This window comes from Chrysoperla carnea, chromosome 1 (assembly GCF_905475395.1).
Source record: "Chrysoperla carnea chromosome 1, inChrCarn1.1, whole genome shotgun sequence".
Lineage (NCBI taxonomy): Eukaryota > Metazoa > Arthropoda > Insecta > Neuroptera > Chrysopidae > Chrysoperla > Chrysoperla carnea.
Window position 1 is genome coordinate 112,689,407 of NC_058337.1, and position 26,265 is coordinate 112,715,671.

At 29.7% G+C, this 26,265-nt stretch overlaps 1 protein-coding gene across 2 annotated transcripts in view; it reads right to left on the reverse strand.

Annotated features, from left to right (window-relative positions):
* LOC123304951 (cytoplasmic polyadenylation element-binding protein 1) overlaps positions 1-26,265 on the reverse strand; it is a 42,538-nt gene that overhangs the window by 12,231 nt on the left and 4,042 nt on the right. For both annotated transcript variants that reach the window (XM_044886512.1, XM_044886511.1), the window contains exon 2: positions 6,692-6,854. In XM_044886512.1, the coding sequence (XP_044742447.1) occupies positions 6,692-6,854 (163 nt within the window). The remainder of the gene's footprint in view (positions 1-6,691; positions 6,855-26,265) is intronic.

Here is a 26,265-nt window from a genome sequence, read left to right on the forward strand (position 1 = left end):
TAAAACGTGAGCGCTTCACACAGAGCTTTGGCATCATTTTAGAAACAATTCGAATAACCACGGTCAAATGAATCCAATATTTATATTTTGTGAGTCCATAACAGTTTTATGAAATTTCGATATAAAAATTGCTTTATTCTTTTTCAAAAAGGTTCGTGAAACTCAGACCCCAGAAAATACAGAAATTAGGTTCAATCGGTCAGAGTCAAAATCCTATACGAAGGGTGATTTCTCGAACCCTTGACTTTTAGTACCTAGTATAGTTTTTAAATTATATTTAGTTTAATACGATTAAATCACAAAGTTCACAACTATTCGAACTCCACTTTGGTCGGCTAATCTTGTAAGCAACTTAACAACATTTTAATCTCGACATACAGTATAATTTTCGATTATTAACATATTATAAAAATTAGAAAATTAAAATTGACCATTAAAATCATTTGTACTATTCGTAATATGAAAAAAAAAACACATTTAAGTATGTGAATTATATTTTCTCATTCCATTTCCCAGATCATCTCTCCACGATCTCAACAATAATACATGAATAACACAACACATAAGAGGGTAAGAAAGTCATTATTTCTGTTGGCATATTCATAATATTCAGAGGGAAGTAGTTGTCTTCTTCAATACATTTATAATAGGGCAGAGATGAATTTTCAGCCTCATGTAGTATTGTACACAATATATTTTAAATTTTACTTGGATTTTATTGCTGTATAAGTTAACAACCCATACATTTCAGGACAATTCGTCAATTGTTGGGAAACAGTTTTTGTATTGTCTTTTTTTTAAATACTAACAAAACTGGCAAAAGTAATATAAAAATAGTCCTCGATGTTTTGGTATCCCCTTAATAATGCCTCGAAATCCCCTTCAATAATTGAATTAGGCGACGTCTATGTCTGTCATATCGGCCTATGTCTGTTATATTCGTTTATTGACTATTTTTATACCATGTATATTTGAAATATATCAAGGTATTCTAAGTTTAGTCCCAAGTTTGTAATGCTTAAAAATATTGATGGTACGAACTAAATTTTGGTATAAAAAATCACCTTAAGAGTCCATTTCCGATTGTCTGTCGTCACGATAACGCGCAAACGAAAAGAATTGGATGTGATAGAGAAAAATTAATATTTTTGGATTCTGATGACGTCATAAAGTTAAAAAATTCTATTTTTTTTTTTATAACACAGGCAAATTTGATCCGATTTTATTGGAATATTTTTTGAAACCCACTAATTTGGGTCATTCTTTTCAGCTGAGATGTTAATTTTTCGCTAGCTATCACTTATGTGCTTAATGGCGGGAGCAGGACTCCACATTCTTGAAATCTATTAAAGCTAGGTTAATTTTGATCACAAATTTGAAAAATATGACCCAAATTTAGTAGGATTACATACTTGGTTTATCAAAATTGGATAAAATTTGGATGTGATAGAGAAAACCTACCCTCGTTACGGCCCTGTGTAAGAGTCGCTATTTTTCTTTACTTACATGACGTAAAACGCGTAAAATTGCGTAATCAGTACTGTCTATACAAGGTATTTCAACAATTAACTATAAGTCAATTTGTTTTCAAATGGATGATTTCAACTCCTCCTTCATACTTAAACTTATCTCGCAAACGAGTAATTTACCAAGGCGATTCATCTTGATAAATCCCGTTGGAACTTTGACAATGAATAACTACATTTTTTGGGTTTATTTTACAAATTATATTATTCCATTTTTGGACCCGCTTACTTTAACTTTGCTTTCTAACTATCCAAAATTCGAATAATTAGGTTTCAGAAAGGTAAAATATGAAAATTCTATTATAGACGGTATTGGACTTTGGAGGTTATTTCGGGATAGATTGTTATAGTGTGGAGATTTTTTGATGGAATTGAATCGACGGAGACGCTTATATAGTTTGCGCCTTTCTTAACATTTTATCACAACGACATAAATTCGCAATTTTTATTGTTATCGAAAGTGTTACCAAAGAGGGAAAAGTTTTTTTCTAGATATGGTTAAATATTTCGTAACGTACTGATTTTAATATCACAATAATATCGTAAACAGATTGTTAGCCCTATCTCCTCATTCTACTTCTATAAAATGTTGAAAATCACATATAAAATAATATGAACATCCAACATTGAATTTATTTTACCAGACAGCAATTACATTGCAAAAGATTATTATTAGTTCAAGAGATTTGATATTAGAAGGCAACATCCGTCGGATAATATTTGATTGTGAGACTACTACAGCTCAATACAATAGATAAATAAACGAAACAAAACTTTTAGAATTTATTGCCAACTTTGACAAATTGTTATTAATTTTTTATGTGAAATACAATTTCTTTTTTTTTTTACACGCATATTATTGAAAAGTTAAGCAACCGTAAAATGGATATAATTTAATTTGGGGAGAAATATAATATCCGAAGATATTTTCATAGACAAAAATGTTTTGCTTTCATTTTTTTACCTACAACCTGCGACATGTACGTGCAGATAGTTTTCAAGTAATAGTCCTTGGTTCATAAAAAAAAATCATATAGAATTTTAAATTGTATCTCAAAAACTACAAAAGCCCTCATAAAATTACAAAAAAACAAGTTCATTCGACAATATTCTATAGAATCGCCAGTTATCCTAGAGAATATTTTGGAGAAATTTTTTGCGGTGTCTCGAAAATTACTGCTTAAATAGTCAAATGAATTGGTATTTGGGTCTTCTAAACCTAGAACATATTCTATTTCATATCATTCACAACTCTAGTTTGTCGTAAGTCAATTAATAGAAATTTCCTTTTTTGCCATTTAATTATATGTTCTAAGATAATGTTTACACTTTTTGAAGTCGCAAATAGACAAAAAAATACTGAATTTGTTTGGATTCTTGAAAACATCATAAAAAATTTCAGAAGAAATATAAAAATTAATTTTGTGGTGTAATCGGACACATAACAAGATGCCAACATAGCGAAAAAGCTGATTAATGAGAGCGTTTACAAGTTCGCATTCCCGAAGAAACTTTATAAATTGCTGGTTTTTAAAAAATAATTTTAGTGTGACTGTAATGTGAATATTAATTATTTTTATAAAGAAAGTAATTTTAGTTTGCCCGTAAGAAATTCGGTTGCATTACTAGCGTGAATCCCACATTAACTAACAACCACTCTCAGATGTTTCGTCTCTAAGTTCAAAGTTCAACAAGGAAAGAAATATCCCTAATTTAGAGGTCTGAAAATAAACTTTCGAAATGTTACCAGCTCTCTCTTGAAATTATTGTTAGATATAGTTATCTAAAAAAAGTAATCAAGATTGTTATCGGTTTTTGAAACACTCTGTATTTGTATACATCATTCTGTCTATTTAATTCTAGGAATTTTGTATCCTAATGAGTCATCCTGTAATCCTGTAAAATGTGAATAACAACGCAATTGTATATGTATTGGAGTGGGAGAAAAGAGGTTATTATCTATAATACAACCACACCAAAAACTAAATACACTATCTACGAAACATTTGGCACCATAATACGTACGTTGTTGTTGTTGTATCGTTGCCACTATATTGTTGTAAATGTTCTTGCCTATACGAACGATATAATAAATATATGAATATTATTATATACATGTTTATATTATTATGTATGTATATAAAAGGCCTACATATATTCCTTCTTTTTCTAGGCATTATAATTTGCGTTTTATAGGCTTTTGTATATGCATCAAACATGCATTATTCAGACCAACAAATTGCTTTTATTGGGTCATCTACACTCTAACACAACAATCAGTGTTGTTGCAATTTTAAATCATTATTTTAGTTTTTTAGCGAATTTCCATTCTCGAAGAAAAAGAGCTATTGGTGCTGCACGAAATTTTGTTTATAGATTATAAATTTTACTTAAAAAAATGAATACTTTCTTTTATATACCTTCTTCGACGGGTGATTGGTTGTAAAATCAGACAGGTAAATAGTAGGATTGATGTTCGATTCCAAATCATACCCTTACATTCTTAAATACATCAGACTATTTCTTCTATTTTCTATTCTTCTTTTAAAGTTAGTTATACATAAATGTTTAAAATCCATGAGCATTTTATTTTCTTAGTTTTCTTAAGAAGGTTGTCGCGTATTCAACGCAGCTCCTACGTGCCGATTTTTGTTATTGCATCGTCATCATCATGTTTCAATTATTATCTGTTATTTATGTAAATATTATTTTTGAATAAGTGACAAAAAAAACTTTAGACGAAATAGTTTTATATTGTAGCGCCAGGGTGAACTCAAACTTATGTCCCCACGTACCCCTGTAGAACAGTGCCCCGTACCCCAAATGAAAATATGAAAATTTAGCTGTAGAAGAATATTTGATTTTTTATATAAATAAAAGTTAACAAATACAGTGTCAAAAACAAATATTTTATAAATAATAAGGTGATGTTTCTTGTCGCAAATTGATCGTCGATTTTAGGACTAGTTTACGACAATTTTAACTTTAATTCTGACTCAGGCATAAGAATGTTGTTTCGAGGGGTACAAGAAAATTCACCGCTTTGTGTGGAAGTTCAGGATATTTTTCCTGCCTGGCAGTCCAAAAATCAATTAAAGACATCCTTTTTAAATCAGCTAGAAGAGTTTCTCTCTGTGAACATTTCTAGTAATGGATCTTGTTGCTTAATGTTCAAACTAAAATTTATGCTTTTGTTTGTGACCATAAAGGTGATTCGAGTACAGCTTTCAGTGATATTAATATTTCGAAAATACATTTTCAGTTCGCCGGAAAGCTGAGAAAAATGAAGTACGCCACCACCCGCTCATCGGGCTTGTACCAAACATCTTATCGTCATTATACAATATATATTTTTCGTCAAATGCCGAAACCCTAAGGGTTTGCGTATTTCACCCACTTGAGTAAGACTAAGACTAGAATCTTTGAATTTTTTAATTTATTTTTGCATAGTCCGTAAAGTTGAATAACTATATCAAAGCTACATTATTTTTAAAATTTTATTCGAAAAACCTATCTTTTTACTCAAACGATATGGTTATATATCTTTTTACTGCCAGCATTATTGTGACATTACTTTACCGCACAGATGGCGTTATATTCAAATCTTACGTTAATTTTGGAACATTATATTGTTTTTTTTTTTTTTTGTAAAATTATTTACTTTTTAAGTTATAAACTAACAAAGAAGATCTGAACTGAAACTTGAAGAAATCAATTTATCTTAATTGCTAAAATAATTGAAAATTCGCTTAAAAAATATCACATTCGTTATTTAATAATATTAGTAGTATACTATTTCCTGTTTATAACGGAAATTAAGGAAAGACATGCAGAATAAGTGAAGAATACCAAACATTATGTGTCTAATACAGAGTGTTTCAAAATAACTGTAATGATATTCATGTGTTACAATTCATGGGCACAATAACTGTAATGACATTCATTGGACTGAATTTCCTATAAGCTCGAGCCAAATATGAATTCAAGTAACTTATCCTTTCCAGTTTTATTTTTCTTCTTTAGGTATATCCTTTAGTCGGAAACTGTATTATTGTGTAATTAAGGATAAAAAATCAAGCAGTTCGATTCATTACACAAGTAGACGTTTATTTTCCGATATTTGATATTTTGTAAGAATTTTCGAATTAAATCTTCGAAACAAATCAGAACTTTTCTATTTACGCTCTACTTACGTTCGACAGCAGAGTCTTAGTAATAGCCTATTACTAATAGGACTCCGCTGGTTACACTTCAAGGACGATACGCTAAAATCTCCGGTGATCAACAGATCGCAGGCCTACCAGTACAACTAATATTAGGTCATAATCCTTAAGCCATAATCCTTATAAACTTCCCTGTAAAAAGGATTATGGCTTTGAATTTACTTTTTGTTTAAGACTCACTGGATGGTTTTTATGGGTTGGATCTTGAAATCAGTCGTTTACTGCAGAAAGCAGATCATAACTAGAACACGCTGTACGTAACAGGGTATAGGTGTATATGTTAGGATAGTGAATGAATAATAAATAATAACATATAAAGAAGTAGTTATGTAATTCATTTACGCTTCATAGTGTTACAATAATTAGACGTTTGTTTATAGACTTACGTCTTAACTCTTAAAGTCGTGTTGCTTATAATATTTTTATAACAGGTCTATTGTATATTACAGGTTTATATTGTTATTATTAATGGACCTTGTGCACAAAGATGTAGAGCTACTATCAAGATCAAAAGGAAACTTGTTCAAATCTTTACGCATTTGGGATCAATTTGTTTGGCTGTCGAAAAATGTGACAATTTTCCAATGGCACGGGCCATTGGTTTGTCATCTCAGGGATGACAAACCAATGACATCCCTGATCTAGAACCGTAAAGCAAACGGTGTACGCTAAAAATCTATAGTTTGAAATAACCATTTATCAGTTTTGCAAAAGAGTGAGATAACAGTAGAGTAAACGCAGAGGTGAAAAATTTCGATGAAAAGCTTATGATCATTTTTTATCTTTAAAACGTGGGGAATGAAGGGTGCCTTTTAAAAGATAAACAGATCAATCTGCTATGGAAATATTTGTCTCTGAATTATAAATTATTGTAATTATTTGTGTTCTTCCTTAAAGCGATTGTATGTAGTATTCGAAATCAAGCTGTAAAATTGCACATACCTTCGTGTTTGTTAATATTTCTATTTGTTCCTCTGTATGCCATAATTTCAGATGTGTCCGTTAACAATGAGTTAATTGAATGGCGCTGAAGAATTTCTGTACAAGAATCTTCGTCGCTGTCCGATATTTTGTTGCAATCTGATTTCGAATTTGATAGTCTAATCTGTAACAATAATAAAAAAAATTATTCATACAAAAATTTAAAATTATAAATTATAACAAAAACTGTTTTTAAGTTTCGAAGTCGGCCTAGACATTTTTCTGAACGTACTGAACTGTTAGTCGGATAAAGGAGGCCACAGGTTACTCTCACACCTGTTTATCAATAATTTTCTCTTGTTATTTCGTCAATTTTTAATAATGCGTATAAATATATTCTCTCTTGTCTACGTTTTATCCGTTTTTCGCCTTTTTATACCATGTATATATGAAATATACATAGTATTATAAGTTTAGTCCCAAGTTTGTAACGCCTAAAAATATTGATGCTACAAAAAAAAAATTGGTATAGGTGTTCATAAAATCACCTAATTAATCCATTTCCGGTTGTCCGTCCGTCCGGCCGTCCGTCCGTCTGTGGTCACGATTACTCAAAAACGAAAAGAGATATCAAGCTGAAATTTTTACAGCGTGTTTAGGACGTAAAAAGTGAGGTCAAGTTCGTAAATGAGCAACATGGGTCAATTGGGTCATGGGTCCGTAGTACCCATCTTGTAAACCGTTAGAGATAGAATAAAAGTTTAAATGTAAAAAATGTTCCTTACAAAAAAATAAACAACTTTTGTTTGAAACATTTTTTTGTTAACATCACTGTTTACCCACGAGGGCGTTAATTAGGTACAAATTTTATAGTATGTATTAATATCAAAGTGAGTATCTTTTGTTATTTACGTGACGTCAAAAAAACAAACGAGTGCGCATCAACACTTGCGCATTATATGAGAATATCAGTTAAATATGTCAGATATGTATGTATGTGAAATGTGACAGAGTTATCAACACTGCCTATACATGGTATTTCAACAATTAACTCAGTCAATTGTTTGTTTTCACTTGTTAGACTTCTCTCTCCGACTTTGATGCGCCACATTTTCTGCATACTCCCCTAACATTACAGCGTCGCAAAAGTTTCCTGTAAATAATCTAAATTTTAGATCATTTACAATTTTAGATTATTTATCTAACCATTTAGGACAAAAATTTAATTTAATTGACAAGGAAATGCGAACGTGCTTTACCTTCCCCCATTCCTTGTCTAATTTCGGTACGCAATACCAGTCCTACTCATCTCCTTGGTTGGGGTACGGTCTAATTGTCAATATCAACACACTCTAAAATGGTAATGTGGTAACAACAAAATTCCTACATGCCCTCATTCGGTATTAAAATGAAAATAACACCATTCCGAAACGTTTTTTTAAAACTTAAACTAAGGGGGATGTTGATCCGCATCCAAGAAGGTTGCGAACGGTATTTATAGACTTTATTCTCGAATTCAAAAATTGTAATCATATTAATTCATAAGAATAAGAAGTAAACAAGTAAGAATAGAAATTTGTACTCCAGGTAAACGATAAACATCGTGATATACATTTTATATTCATATTTATTTAAAAACATTCATCTAATGCTCATATACACGTGACGAAAGGGCGCTTACTCTCTTTCTACATGCAACCAACAAACCTGTTGCATGTGTAGCTCCCCGTGACGAACAAAAGAAAACGATCATATGGTATTATAGTGACGCCGTTTGTTTTTTGAAAGAGATATATACTACATACATTGAGATATAACACAGTGAGTAACCGGTCGACGCGTCAGTCGTGCACTTATGATCAACTTCCTCACACGTTATTTCATATTCACCTTTCTTTTTTAGTTTGCATGTAGATGAATAATTTTTCAATTTTACCATCAGATGTGCTTTATATGTTACACAGATTTCTGTAAAAGAACGCATTTTGCTTCGATTCTGAAATTTATAAAAGAAGTAAATTGAGCATTAGAATTGGCTCTCGAAATGGATGGATCATGGTTTCATAACTAGACATTATATGCCTGACCTGATTTCCTGTAGGCATACGGTGGTCTAAAATCGGAACCGTTAGTGATTGCCAAATTGCGTTGATAGCAATTCAATCGAAAATATTCAATCATGCATCCTGGTTAATTTTAATGAAAACAGTTGAATGATCCAAGTATGTTTTAATATATACACACACTTTGAAAAAATTACATTGAATTACAAAAAAAATATTTTTTTCGCTCGCATGTAGTCAGGGTTTTGTTTGTTGATTTTAGTATTGTACTACGCCAGCATTTTATCATCGAGTATCTTGGTGAAATTCTTGTAGCGAATAAGGTGATAATGATGATTATTTAACAAAATTATCCAACTTATTACGATGAAACCTCCATGCATGTTAGTGCACCGGCAGACATCTTCCGAGTGTCAGGTATAGAATGTTTGAAGTTCGAAACCTTAGATCCATCTATCCTGGAAGCAAACTGGTGGAAAAGCAGTGGCTATTCTTTTCCACGTCGGACCTCGACAGAATCCTCTAGCTTCATCTGCTTAAAATAACACTTCTAACGCGAAGACATCTCGCGTTCGGGTGCCAGCTTTTCCTCAGGGAGGGCATAAAAGGCACCCTTTTTCTTATTTTTATTTTAATTATTATCCAACTTATTAAGTTGATTATCAAAGTCAATAAACGTGGGTGCAGAATTAAAAGTGTAGAACTGTCGTTACAATTGGCAAGAAAAGAATGCATGTTTGATCATTAATCAAGAAAGAGTATTCGTATATTCCTCGATACATCAATCAATATTTTGCTCCACTCTGGATCATGTTTATGATATCCGTGCTAGCCGTACAAATTATTCCAATGGTGAGTGGGTTCAGAATGGATTCAGATTAGATTTGAAATAGTTAAGTTTGAAGGTATGCTTTTGAACTATCATATGAATATTGTATATGAATGAGTAACAATATTGTATTTCCGAATGCCAGTGGCTGCCCAACAACATGTATACATGTATGGATGTGTATTATACAAATGTTTTAGTGCGTGTCTAGTAGCGCGAATAGACAGACAGACAGTAAGCAGACAGGGAGACATACTGGTACAATAAAATAAAATATATGATTATATTATAATACACTTTTATATACAATATGATTTTTAAAAGATATTTTGTTTATAAATTAACTAATTGTAAGCCCATTAAAAAAGACATTCTGAAACAAAAAAGAATTTATGAAAACTTGGGAAAATTAGAGAAAAATTAAAGAGTAAAATTTTTCGAAATATACAATAGTTTTTGAAATATCGAAGCCTAAAGATTCAGAGAAAATCACTTATATAGCAGAAATAACACACAAATACCATTCATTTTACCACGTTAAATGTATTTTCTGGACAAACGAGTACCGCTTCCTATAATTTTCTCGTTTGGAAATATTTGCCATGCTTTTAACTAATGAATATTATTTTTCCAAACTAATTTTAAGAAAATTAATCTTGTTACATAATAAAGCATACCTCTAGAAAACTTCAATATAGGATTTATAATTTTAACAGCTTAAATCTAAAAATTTAACACCATAAAGGTATTAAAAAAGTTACCTGCTTATAAAGGGCATTATTGAGATTGCATATATACGATTTATAAATGACCATAAGAAAACGTGATTTTATTCGAACTTTATTGGTATAAGAGCTACGTCAAGAAAAGGTTGAATGTAAGACGGCTAGGTTTTGGCTTCAGTGTATTTCATAAACATGAAAACGCTTATCTAAGTTTCTCCGAAGTCTAATTTATATACAAGGTCTTCAAAAAGGCTCGTCACTATTTTAGATGTGTGTTCTCTTACATAAAATAAGCATAAAAACTCATATATATATACATATGGCAGATGATAATTTAATATCGATAGACAGAAATCTTGTTTTTAAGGTAGGTGGCAAATATTCTGAGAAATTAAGTAGTCGTAGTTAATAATTGAAATTGTTATTTGTTTTGCAGGTGATTAAAAATCTTTATGTCATGGTTCAATATTTTATAATCAAGTCAGACATCACAATACTTGTCAATTTTACGTACTTAACAGATATGTTTTTGCTAGCAAAGAAAATTTTAGATATCCGATCATTCAACGACAATTGTTCGTCCTAATGCGGTACTAAATTCCAAAATTACAGTGATAAAATATTTTCGGAAATATGTTTAAATATACTTTTTTGTACTCAATTTTAAAAACCCTATTGAATACTACTTTGCGATTTCTGCGGTATTTATTGAAGTCATTATTTACAAATCACTCTGTATATTTATACACAAAATAATAAGCATAATATTCAAATAAAGTACAAATTACATTGTACATAACATAAGTTATCTAAGAACTGCATAAAACTAACTGTAAAGACAATACGCGTAATACGTGATTAATAAAATATTCAAACTGTTATGAAAATATTATCGATGACGATATAATGCATATGTAATGCAATGCATATTTTTACTAAAATACAACAACAAAAAATGGGGAAAAAATACTCGCAACAATATCTCTTTTATAGATTGTCGCTAACTGGGCATTTTTATTTTAATAATTTTACGAAATAGCGTAATAAGCGCACCAAATTCTGTCTATTAGATTGTTAGATTTTCTTTTAAAAGACAAATGGTTTCTTTCTGGAAATTTTGTCAAAAATAAGCCAAGGGACACAAGAGACAAACAAAAATTTTTTTTTTTTTGACAATTTTCTTAAAGGACCTATCTTTTGTAGATAATCAAAAAAATTACGAACTTTGATAAAATTTGGTTTATACCATATATGTAATACTCCTACTATATGGCCAGCCGAAAGAGAGGTACAGCAAAATAGGAAGAGTGCAGACAACCTGCTTCTCCGTCGCACACAGGCATCATTCAATTACTTTTCATATTTTTTAAATACAGTAGAACCTCGATAACTTAAACCTCGGTAACATAAAAACCTCTGTTACTTCAAAAAATACTATGTTCCCTTCCTATCAGAGCCCAAAACCTCTATAACTTAAAATACGCAACCTCTATAACTTAAATAAATAATCTCTGTATAGGCCCTCAGTAACTACATAGAAACATGTACATACCTCTATATTAACTAGGGTACATAGAAACATGTACATACCTCTATATTAACCTTTACCTAACATAGACCCTTGATAACTTAAAACCTCTATAACTTAAAATATTTTGTGTTTCCCTTGGACTTTAACTTATCGAGGTTCTTCTACTGTATATAAAATTTTTCTTGAGTTATAGTGTTTGGGATCGAGAAATGTAAAAAACAATGGATCTTGAGGCTATTTAGGTAGACTCGACAACGACAAGTTAAATAACATTGCTTTGTATAAGTAACTAAGCACTGCGATTTGAGAATAAAATTATGTTGAATTTATGATCCAGATTTCCTGTTTCTGAAACAAATGCTCGTTTTTCCAAATTATGGTTAGAAATCTGCGGTTATTAAATCGCAGATCGGATAAATGCTATCTACTGACATCTCACTTTCCTTATAATTGTTACTTCATTGAGTCCAAATTGAGCGCTGGCCATATAGTAGTAGTATTATATATATGGTTTATATAGTAGAAGTGGAGGCTATATTATCTCTCGAAATCCTATATTAAGCGTAATTTAGAAATATTTTTGGCGATATTTTGATAGCTATCCAGCTAAATGTCAAATTAACCGAATTTTTGGGTTTTTGGATCTTATTTTTCACATATATTAAAAAAAACAGAGAAAACAAATAAATTTTGCATTGTATTTGTACCTTTTTAAAAGTACCGAATTAATAACAAATTTAGATGTCGATAAAATCGAGAAAAATTTAAACATTTTTTGATTTGAAATTCAAAAATCATGAGAACTCATTTTATTCATTAATACTAAATAAAAGTTCAATCAATATTTTTGAATTAGGTATATTAATTAAAAGTCCATCCATTAGTTACAGTTGATTTCAATTTCCTTACTGCAATTGAAATCTCTTACATTGAAACTGGAGCAAAAATACGAAATATGGGATAGCAATTTTTACTTACTTTTGTGACACTAGTTTTTACTTACTATTGCAACAATAAAAATCTTTTATCAGCTGCTTATCAGATGTTTTGACAATAATAGGCTCATATATTTTTTCGAGATTTCTAAGAGCTGATATAGTGTTTGCATTTGTAAAGATATCCGGTTGAATTCAACAATAAGGTACAGTTATGTTACCATACATATCCATAACTTTAATTCATAAATTATTTTTATTTAATATTATTACATATCGACACTTAATAAGTTATCTCCTTCCTTCAATTCGAATGGTATTGTTGATGAACCAGAAACAAAAAATTATAAGAAGAAATTTAAAGAAACTTCCGACATCAAATCAGGTCTGATTGATTCGTTTGTGGCATCGGAGCTTCTTAACGGATGCTCGTTAGATCATTGGCTTTTTTTATACTTGTTTGGGGTACAGAACCTTAAAATTGCAATTGATACATATCGTTAAGAACACTCTCGATCAAATTACCTTTGCAACCCTCTAAATTATTAATTAATTCAAACGCCAGTGACGTCAACACATCGCTTTAGTAGCGCTACCGGACGGAGAAATGATAAGATAATATGCAGAACGATATATAGTTTGTCTCTCAACTTGCTTTCAAATTAGGTTATGTCATAACGTAATTTTCCATAGAAACAAGCCGGAAAATGTTAATTTAGCGTAATTCCGATTGGTTCACAGCCTTAACGGGTATAAACAAGCCACAGCCAATGACAAGTCATTTTTTATTCAAAAATATAACTATTTTTGGTTAATAATTAATAAAAAAAAAAAAAAATGGAATTATTAATTTTAATGGAATTAGTAATTACTTAGCTAAGAATCGCCATTGAATTTTTTTTTATGTGGTTTTTTTTTTGAGAGTTGCGACTATATCAACAACCCAGCAACGTTGGAGCACCTCTAAGTTAGCATACGGCAAGATATAGTCGAAATAGTTCCTCGAAATTTGCGAAAAGTCATAGTCATAGTCATTTGCAAATTAACCTCGAACGAATAAACTGCTACAAAAGGTCCAGATGCAGCCATTTGGCTTTTTTTAATTTTTAAATTAATAAGAACTTAGGAAACTCAATTTAGATCATCCTTTACTATGCAATACAGGTGTCATGTTTCTTGCCCAACGAACGAATAGAAAGATAAGGTGCCAGCTTAGCACAAGTGTTAAGTATTATTTATTGTATTATAAAGGGGATGACCATTTCAAGAATATTATATCTACCTGTATGATAAATATTTTGTGTTTTAATTTCCGTCTAAATTGCGTGTTAAAATTTAACAGTCAATGAGCAACTTATAAAAATACATTTATTAATTATTATTGCTTAGAAAAAAAAAAAAAAAAAAAGTAGAAAAAGTTAAAACGGTACATTCATCATCGCTATCATCTTTGGTTGTATCTATTAAGTATTTCATTATTGAATTATTCTGTAATTTTTTTTAGTACGCTTCGCAAAAAAATTTCAGCAAGAATTTTATTGAGTTTATCGTTATATGCCGGGCTAAGGTATTTATGGTATTAAGGACATTAGCTTAATAGTAATTAGCACGAAATTGTTCAAAGAGCGACATAAAGTTGTAAAAAAAAGTATAGAAGCATTGATCGTCTCTGTTAGGAGTAAAGGATTGGGAACATGTAAAGGATAGGGATCTACTGGTTATTATTCAAGTATAATTGAGAGCTCCTGAAGCTGTAACAAGAAATAATGTATGATTAATTCATAAGAAAAACTATTTTCTACTTTTTCGTACAATAAAAGCTCGTCTTTTTAACTTTTTTTAAAGTTTTTTTATTTAAATTTTTAATTTTAAACTAAAAAAGAATATAATCAAATATGGTGGAAGCGACGGTAAAATCAGGTTATATGCATTACAATGCATAGTCATTAAAAATAGATCAATCGGAAACCAGGAATTAGGTCAAATTTAACTTGAAAGATAATTGAGTACAAACAACGGATAGGTGAAACTAAATAAAAACTCGTAACAAAGGTGGTATTTTGGTTTTAACTTTGTCTGGAATTGAACTTAAATCTGAGTCGAATTTTAAAAGCCTCGTGTAAATAATAAACGAGTGAAAACAAACAATTGACTGAGTTAATTGTTGAAATAGCATGAATAGAAAGGGTTGAATATCGGTGCTTTTTATTATGGCGACCATTTATTTGGTTTTCTAAAATTTCGAAATTTTTCGAAAGTATTTTTTTTTTTCGAGAACGTTTCACAAGATTACTAATTGAAGCTATCTGCAAATTTTCAACTTCCTATCTTTTATAGTTTTGGAGAAAAAGTCATCAAAGTTTTGTCCTAATTTGCGCCCTCGTGAGATGTTTATGAAAAAATGTCTCAAACAAAAGTTGTTTATTTTTTTATAAGGAACATTTTTTACATTTTATCTTTTGTTCTATCGAGACGGTTTATTAAATGAGTTCTACGGACTCAAGACCTTGACTTATGTTGCTCATTTACTTATAAGGTTTAGCTTTATATCTGTTTTCGTTTTTGAGTTATCGTGCTTTCAGACGGACAGACAGACAACCGGAAACCTTTGGATGATTTTATGAACAACTATTCCAAATTTTGTTCGTAGCATCAATACTTTTAAGCGTTACAAACTTGGAACTAGACTTAGTACATCTTGATATATTTCATAAATACGTGGTATAAAAATTGGGCAACCTTGTTAGATGTACAATATTTGTTTTTAAAAATGATTATAGAATATTAATTAATTAGTAACTCTGTATATATTATACTAAATACCTTAAAAAAATATGTTTTTGTTATAAGAAATGTTTATTGTATATATGGAACATTCCTTTGTATTATTTTTTTTTTGAATTAAAGTATTAATGATTACTGTGCTTCAACTGTTGTTCATGCAATAGTTTTCCAAGAAAATATAATTCCTTTAAAAGCCATTTAATAGTATAAAAATAAATACGTCAATATCTATTACGTTATGTAACATTTCACTCACAAAATTATTGACTATTCGCTTATCCAAAATATCAAGCTGACCTCTACTGATTTAAATATGAAATGGAGAGGAGGATGTAAGCATTATCTTAGAACATATAATTAATTGATATAAAAAGGGTTTGAATAGATTTTATGTCCTATGATTTTTTGTTTGTTTATACCATGAAGATAGCTGTTTATAGAATCATCTAATTATTCCAATTCCGGTTTCCCACCCGTCCATCTATCCGTCAGTGATCACGTTACCTCAAAACCGAAAAGTCGACATATCAAGCAAAAATTTTATCGTTAGACCAAGTATAAAAGTTTAAATGTAAAAAATGTTCCTTATAAGAAAATTAACTACTTTATTTTAAAAACATTTTTTGTAAATATCTATGTTTACCCGTGAGGGCACAAATTAGAGCAAAACTTTGGTGCCCATTTTCTCCAAAACTGTAAAAAATAGAGACTTAAAAATTTGCAGGTAGCTTCAACTAGTGATTTTGTGAAAGATTCTCGAAAAACGAAAGAAATTTGTTTTGGTTTTTGAAACTCTTCTAATCGATTTAAAATAATGCAAGCAGTGATATTTAACACTATACAGGGCATTTCAACAATTAACTCTGTCAATTATTTGTTTTCACTTATTTTTGAATATATTTATTAGTCCAACAATTGCAATGATGAGATTTATTCTCCATTGTTTAATCTTGTTTATTTTCACAGGATGAAAATGAATTTTATCAGAGAGGGTTTGCCTCTGAATTAATTTAAATATAATAAATGAAATTTAAGATGCTAGATAAATAAAGGGTGTACCCTTCGGATACACACTGAATCTGATTTTGAAATAAAACAATTAATTATTATTTAATTGAGCAATTAACATGATGGTAATAAATGATTATCGAATATGTTTCTACCTATTTTCATTGTTTTAATCAAATTATCAAGCAAATTATTACTCAATAGCTTATCTTAGTTAAATTCACTTCTGCACTATATTTAATATTCAAGTCAAGGAGAGTAAAATCTAACGTGAATTTCATCAAGTGATAGGAACTTTTCAAGGCGAGATATATTCTTTTACATTAATTCAATACAAGGGTATCCTAGACGAAACTGCTTTCTTTCGTTTAGCGCAAGAAACTCTAGTAATCGAGGAAATAAAATCGAAAAAAACAAGCTGATCCAGGAATCGAATTCTTACCTGTAGATTTGTATGAGAGCCGAAGGAAAATATTTACCTGAGTGTACTAAACAAAATCATAACCATGCGAACTTCCGCTTTGTCTATTTACGCCCATAAAGTGGGACCGAAGTATCCTACTTTCGGACACCACAATCTCTTTATTTAACATTTACTAAAACAATAGGATTTTATGTTTTGGACGATTTAAGCATTTTTTGATTCTTGACATTTTTTATCTTACCTCACCGTTTTCGATATGTATGCATTTGAAAAAAAAATTTGCATTTTTAAGCTAAATTTTTGCATCGACAAAATGATCGATTAATAATCTCGTATGATTGTGATGAAATATTTGATTTAAAAATGATTGAAATTTATATTTGGACTATTCTAATCACTTTTTGTGTCGTATGATTTTTTACCTTACTTCACCGTTTTCGAGATAGAAGCGTTAATAAAAAGGGTAAAGCCCTTAAATCTCAAAAAGTGGAGGAATATTAAAACATAAAAAGCGCTTCGAATAGTTAGAAGAATATTTAGTTTTATCCCAAAGAAAATTATACAAGTGGCCATGTTATTCAATTAAATTGCTTACTATAACCATTGTACTGCTTGCTATCCTGTGTATACAAATGAGCAATATATGATAGTATTTGTTTTAGTGTTGACATATTTACTGCGCTAATACAACTGCTATTTAGAGAAAAGAGAGATTTTTTCTCTTTTTAAGGTATTTCGTCTCTGTCATGTCGTTAGAAATACCATGATAAGCAGCAAATTGATGGGACACCCTTCTAATCTTTTAAAAAAAACAAACAAAGATTTAATTAAATAAGTTTGCATTTAATCAATACATATCATTAATGAATTATTATATAATAAATTATAATATATGAGTATTTATTTATTCATAAATTAAATAATATTATAAAACTATTGTTCACATTTTTTTTATTCATATCCATATTCACAGTTTATTGCTCTAACAAATATAGAAAAAAAAACTCTTAGCTTTACAACCATACAGTCACTAGTAGTAGTGTAACTTGCAGGCAATATGTGAAACGGTATATAAAAATTTTTCTTAGCAATCATAATAATATTTCAGTATAGTTTGCACGCTATCCATCGTCGGCCGTCCTAAAACTCAGCGCATACATGAATTACTAATTACTTTTATGTAATAAATAAAACATTATTTTGTTTTAACTTAGAACACTCTATATGTATGCCTAGTCTATGCTCAAGTTTGTAAAAACAATTTGGGAAAGATTCAAAGTGGTGTCATGGCTAAGTGCGAATGGGTTCAAGAAAATTAGCAATTTTTTAATTTTCTTTTAATTCTGAAACGACTAGTTTTTTATCGTAATGTTGCAGATTCTTTATACTCTGTATATATAAATATATCAAAGTGTACCAAGTTTTTTCCCAAGTTTGTAACGCTTGAAAATATTGATGCTACGAACCAAATTTTGGTATAGATGTCTGTCAGTGACACGATAACTCAAAAACGAAAATAGATATTAATCTGAAATTTTCATAGCCTGCTCAAGACGTAAAAAGTGAGATTGAATTCGTAAATGAGCAACATAAGTCAATTAAACCGAGATATACAAAAAAAGTTTAAGTGAAAAAAATGTCCCTTATAAAAAAATAAACAACTTTTGTTTGAAACATTTTTTCGTAAATATCACTCTGTTTACCCGTGAGGGCACAAATTAAATTCGAACATTATATAGTATGTATTATATGAGAATATCAGTTATGTGTGTGTGACAACACAGGCGTGTTATATATACACGACTATGGTTACCTAAGAGTGACTATTCTTCTTTACTTACATGACGTAAAAAAACAAACAATTACGTAATCAACACTGTCTATACATGGTATTTCAACAATTAACTCAATTGTTTGTTTTCATTTGTTAATTTATGAAAATGAAAGAATCATGCCTCGATTTTAGACCCAGCTCCTTTCACTGATCAAACCACTAAAACAGAAGATAAAAAAAATAAAATACACACTTATCTAGAATGATCGAGATAATTGTGCCACTTGAAAATCATTCCTAACAAGTGAAATTTACAAAATTTAAAAAACCCCGACCAATTTTCGGCTACGGAACCATAAACTCGCATTTGAAACATATCTCCATTAAACTCCCTTTTTCCTTAAAACTTTTTCCAAACTGAGCCAATTTGGAATATCATCGCTAATTTTTAGTTTTTTGGGTACGGAACTCTAAATTCGAACTTGAAACATAGCTAAAAACACTCTCGATTAAATTACCTTTCAAAGAAAACCAAAAAAACTAAATCGGTTCATCCGTTTAAGCGCCACGATGCCACAGACAGGCAGACACACACACATAGCGGTCAAACACCCCTTTTCGGGGGTTAAAAATTCATAGTGTTAAAGACACAAGAAACTCTTGAATAAGAACATGATGGCTCTGTTGTGTCAATACCTGGGCATGAAAAGTCGGTTGAAAAATTTTACGAAATTAGAGATCGCGACTTTACTATATTATGATATGGTTGTTGAAAATTTAAAATTGAAACCAGGAAAGTATTTAGCTTTGCTAAAACTTAAAAATGTGGGGAAAAGTTTTGCAATATCAAGACTATTTGAAGTGTGATTCCACTTTTGATATTTTAAGAACACTTTGTATAATGAACTTAAATAAATATTACAGTTTCTTTATAAAATCAATTATTATTACGATTGTTACACATTCATAATATCTGCAACAAATGAAGGTTTTCTGTTGTTGTATTTATTTAATATTTTAAATTATGCTGAGCTAGGCCACACAGAGCGTTAAATACTTGCTGCTACTGACGTTAATATTATGTTCGTTATGTTTGCATGCGAAAAATTATTCATTTTTATACCTATTAATGTTTATTTGTAATTGAGATCACAATATTCATTGGATAGTTTTTATGCGAATATAGTTAATTCCGAGTACATTAAAGACTGAAAAAAAACTTTTCACAAAAAAATTAAATCGACTTAAAAAAATATTCCTAAACTAATAAATTAATAGACACTTAAAAGTAAAAAAAATAACGATAATATAATGTAGTTACAATTACTTTTGGAGTCGGTATCAACCAAAGAAACAACTGTGACAGAACAGTTTGCTACATTAACTTGGCTGACACCGACTCCAAAAGTAGCAATAATTTGCAACGACATTATATTATCGTTCTTTTTTTACTTTTTAGTGTATATTAATTTGTTTTGAAATATTAAGTTCACTAACTAATTTGTCAATAAAAAAAGGATAATCGAAATCGGTTGGCGTGATATTGAGTTATTCGTCCATTTTTTTAGCATATTCTTAAAGCAAATTTAAGGCTTAGATGGTTTTCTCATGGATGCCATTGTCAGAACTGGACTCAATTGAAATGGGACCACTTATATATGGTTTTCTCGTGGATGCCAATGTGAGAACTGGGCCAAATTGAAGTGGGACCACACGGAAAGTATCAGCTTTTAAATAAAAAATTATCAAGATCGGTTCAGTCAGTCGAAAGTTCTGAGGTAACGAACATTAAAAAAATACATTCGAATTGAGATCCTTCTCCTTTTTTGAAGTCAGTTAAAAAGAGCTTTATTTGCTATCCTATATACTTCGGGGAATACTAATTAGAGACAAGAAAAAAAAGGATTATTAAAAAACCGATGTTTTTTATAATAAAAATTGATTTTCAAAAAATTGCTTATTAAGGATGTATGAGCCTAACAATAATGCTTGATCTAAAGGATTAAAATTGTTAATGTGGTTAAAATTTCAGCTTAGATATCCATGCAAATTTTAAGAAAAAAATCATTGAAAATTGGTATTAAATACTTGGAGATATTTAAAAAAACGACAATGTCGTTATTTTGAAAGTTTTTGATATTTTCCACTTAAACACTTAAAACGAATGAAAAAAAAAACTTGTAAAAAAAAAGTAAACATATTAGCAATTCCCTAGAAAAGAAAAAAAAAGTCACAATTTACTACGGTCAAAATTTCTCTCTAAAATTGTATACGATAATTGGGGTATACTATATAAGCCAATTTTGGTATTGGGCAGAAAAAAACTCTTTGGTTAAGGATCTTCTCAAAGAACTTCTAATAAATATAATTCAGCAATTTTGTAAAATCAGATCTTCAATTCTTCTTATGAACTAAAATTGTCAAGAAGTGCGATTGAATTTTTCATTTCAATTCAAGTAAAAACCTCTATACTTATTGTTATCAAATATTTTGAGAAAGATGTTGCAAGAAAATTTAATAAACAGTGAGAATTTGGCCAAATGACAAAATCGATATGTTTTTATCTAGCATACTTGAACTTATTATTATACTTGTATTATTATTATTATAAATTATATTAGCACACATTATGAAATTATTATAATGAGCCATTATGATTCAAGTTAAGGCCTAAAAACAAAACAGATAGGTATACTGTAGTAACATTCTTTGGCCAAAGAAATATTGGTAGTGATACTATTATATCAAAAGAATCAACTTTCAAAATTCTCTGATCATTCTCGATTTTCCAGTAAGATTTTACTTTTGTATTTCTCAAAAATCTTTCCTTAAAGAAAGCAAAAATCTAAAAAAATTAATTCCGCTTGGCTTTTTTATTTTCTAGAACAATTAAGACTTAAAAGTCAAGAAAACTCAGTTTATTTGACTATCAAACCAATATTTTTTTTTAAATACTGCCTGAAATCGACTCAAATAATCATTCTTTCCATGGGATTTTCAGCGATATTACAAAAACTATCTCCTATCATTATATGAACCCGATTTTTGTACTGAGAGTCCGAACTTTTATCGAAAAAGGGGAAACTAAGAAAAAAAATTTTCTTTAGAAAGTAGCAAAATCACAAATAATTTATTTTATTTAAGGTCGCTTATAACAAACAATTTTTCAAAATTTGATAAAACTAGGTATATAGGTTAATTTTAACCCAAAGAACACAAAAATCGTCTATAAGACGATTAAGTGAATAATTTGGATGGATTCGCCAGAAATCATATGTGCAATCTCGAGATCTAAGTACTCACATCTAACCGTCAATTAATTGGATTTTTGGTATTTTAATGCTTTAAGCAGCTATCACGTGATTGAAAACGATTTGAATTGGTTAAATTTTGCGACGAAGCAAAAAATTAGTAGCCTACGATTGGCCATAGCTTTTATACATTTATAGGTAATAACACCTATTTGCCTGAAAATAGCGGCATTGTTTTGATAGATTATTTAAATCGAGAAATTTCATTTATTACTTCTTTTAAAAATACTCTAATCTTTCCTTTATTCTTGAGAAAGTATTAAAATTATATTGTTTGTAAACTATATCGTTAGCCATTTATATTATATGAAGTAAGAAGAGTTCTAATGGACTTTCATATGTATAAAACAAAGAGGGGTAGTTTATGTGTATACTTTAATGAACACTGCCGGTAAGACTTATCACTTGAAGTTGTACACATACAATACCAATCACACACAGTAAAACATCACCATAACACACCATAAAACACACGCCCATAAAAACTCTTCTTACTTCATATATTTTATAGGGCTAACGAAATAGTTTACAATCGGTATATTTAATAGTGTGCAAAAATAATTGACTCGGAATACGATTTCAAAAGTCTTCAAAATGATTCACACAAAATAAGATAAAAGAAACTTCCGTAACTTTTCAGTACAGGAACTTCCGAACTTACTCTTACACTGATATTTATCTTAAATATTTTTATTTCCTTTGACTGATTAAAACAAAACAAAATAACGTGTACTACAATAATATGTCAAAAGATAAGATAAAGGCTAAATAAAACTCTAAACATCAAAAAAATTTACACAAAATTCATATAAATTATCCATAAAATGTAAATTAAATTAAATTTTTATATATAATACCTACATATAACATAACCTATTGGTTAGTAACCTATTGTGTTTAGGCACGTGTGTAAAAATAAATCACTTTTTACCTCCATATAATAACTAACAAATTACAAAACGCTTCACCGGGAAACAGTAATCCGATTCTATTATTGCAGGCGTAGGTAAGTTTAAAAAAATTTTTATCTATTTATCCATGAATACCAGTAATAGAGGTAATCGGAAAAAAATAGATCAAAATTTTTATAGACCCGGAGTATTGTTGTAATTACGAGTTGGTTTGGTTGAGCTTGTCGACTATAGAGGAGTTGGTTGGGTTTTGAAGTTTTTAGCTCTTGCGTTCCAAAATGAGGGGAGCTAATAATCTGGGGGAGAAAGTCCGTCATTTTTGAGTTCACTACTAAACCGATTTTAAAAATTCTTTCACCTAGAGAAGGCTACATTTCAGGAAGTGATTTGGGCTGTACTTTATTTTCAATATAATTAGGGGTCCGCTCCAAAAGTTAAAATCAAGAAGGGAAGAGAATTGAATCCGATAATGCGGAAATCTACTAGTTATTATTATTTATATTGTACTAGCTGTGAACTACCCGCTTTGCTGGGCAACATCCCCACTTCCACCCCTCCCTCCACATTTCCTTGCATGGGATAACAGTTTTGTAATGTACACGTCATGCTCTTTTATTTGATACCCCACTTAGGTATATTTGTAAATATTCGATAATTCCTTCCCACTTTCTCGCTACACCTTTCTACCCTCCGAAGGTTAAAAGTAGATAAAAACATTAGATCTTTGAAGCTTGTTGTATATCGTGTCAATATTTGAGCTTAATCAATGCACAACTTTCTTAGTTTTTTAAGCATATCCCTTTCATCCCCTATTTCATCCCCTTACTCTACTATAATATGGATGTATTATACATAAAAACCTTCCTCTTGAATCACTCTATCTATTAAAAAAACCGCATCAAAATCCGTTACGTAGTTTCAAAGATTTAAGCGTACATAGGGGCATAGGGTCAGAAAAAGCGACTTTGTTTTATAATATGTAGTGATTTTATCTAAAGATATTCTAGACCAAATTTTTTTGGGCATCCCATTGATATTTTTTTACATTTTATATTTCGTAAAAAATAGGTGAAGGCTTATCTTAATTCGATTCTTAGACCAAATATCCATTTCTGAATTTTATTCATCAGAACAAAAAGTCAAACGTAGAATTTTACTTCATTTCAAATACCTTCTGCTTTCAATTATTTGGTCTATGTCTGGAAGTTGAGAGTGTTTTACACCAGATTTTTGAAGAAAATATACCCACAATTTTATTAAAAGATATACAGGATGCTTGAATTGTTGAATTCAAATATTCCTCATTTATATAGAAAAAAAATTTTATTTTATTAATAATTTGAATTATTTTAATTATATGGCCAGGTCAGTAGAGTGACTATGTAGGGTAGTGGCGTAGTAATACACATTATATTGTTGGGTCCTCGATAATTCTCATGATGGTCACTATTTTCCAATAACTTTTCCATGCTTTCCAGATGAATAATTTTTATTCTCTTTGATGCCATTTATCTTGGTTGTTGTTATATTTACTAGAAAAATAATTTTTCTCTGCTGTTTGGTACATGAATGAGCTTTTACTAAAATATTCCCTATTATTTTCTTTTTCTAGCTGTAAAATATAGCATAAAAAAATAATTTCCTTATTGTATTAAATTTTAACATTTTAAACCTCTTGAAAATCGGAAAAAAAATCACCGATAATTTTTTCTGCCATGGCTATATCAAGATTAATATCAAATGAACCGTTTAATTCGTTAAGATTTAACGAATAAGGAACTTTTTAAACAGCTGTAACTATAAACAAATACATTCTAAATTCAGGAGACTTAAATGTATTATTATAATTTGTTCATTCAGTTAGCGATCGTTTATACAGAGTGTTCCGTGGCTCGATGGACATAAGTTAAGAGCGTTTTGCTCATTTGCTTTTACATGGTGGTATATGAAGAAGTCGTAATAAATGTTGATTTTTTAGTCAATAAGTGCTTTTAAAAATGTTTTTCCATTTACATAAAGAACTTTTATCAATATTCCTCAAGTTTTAAGCTTCAAAATCATACCAAAATTAAGAACTGTGCATAAAAACATGAAACTTCCTCGACTTTGATAGTTAATTGCTCCTAAACCGTACAGAGAATTGAATTTTCCGCAAAAAACGTATAAAGAAATGATTAATTGATAAATAAAATTTCAAATTTATCGAAATATCTTAACAAAAACAGTTTTTGCAACAGTAGCATCTAGACGAGCCTTCAGTGAACAAACTATAGTCCAGTTATATATACTTGTAACTTATATCTATACTACCTACTAATTAGACGTTTATGTTAATGAACTTCCGTTTGACTGGCTGCTATAGCTTGCTGCCCTAACTTGACTGTACTGTTTATAATCATTATATTATATTATATTATATTAGTATAAATATATTAATTAATTTTTGTGCATAAGATTATAATACTTATTATACATACTTATGAAGAAGAAGAAACACATATTGTACCTTAAGAAAAAGAAATAATGGAATATATATTTCAAGGTTAAAATAAAAATCATATTTTCAATTTGTTTAACCCTCTGTCTAAATCACTAAATCTTAAAAAAGTCAATAAACCTATTGTCCAGAATTTGGGTTTTCCATTACCCGTGGCCGAACTTGAAACTTAAATTATATAAGTTGTATATGCGATGTCATTAAATTTTTTTTACCCAGTTTAGGGAAGTACTTACGTTAACGGAATTTTAATTCTGATTTCGAATTATTTTAATTCAAATTATCAATATTTATAATTTTAATTCAAACTTGGAATTAAAATTATCAATATAGACAATTTTAATTCGAAATTTTAAATTAAAATTGTCAATATCCAAACTCCTTATAATGTTCCTTATATAAACCAGCTTTCTGTGAATTAAAATTACCAATACTGATAATTTTAATTCCGTAAATTGTTATTTAAATTTGAAAAAAAAAAACTTGAAGTTTTGAAAAGTAAAATGGCGTGCCATATAAGTTCTTGTAATCGGTACGAAAATTCAAATCGAAATTTTCATCACCTTTAGATGAAAATCTGTATCTACGCTCTTGTGTTTGTGAAATGGCAGATTCAAAAATGCATAATAATTACTGATTGAAAATTGAAATTTCGGTCTGAATTTGAAATATATAATCGCGCCAACAAATGAGTGGCTAGAACTAAAAAAATATAAAGAACTTCAAATTTTTATGTTAATATTTAGAAAAGTGGAAATTCCCATCAATAATTTTCTTGGGAGCAATCAATTCGAAGCGTCGAC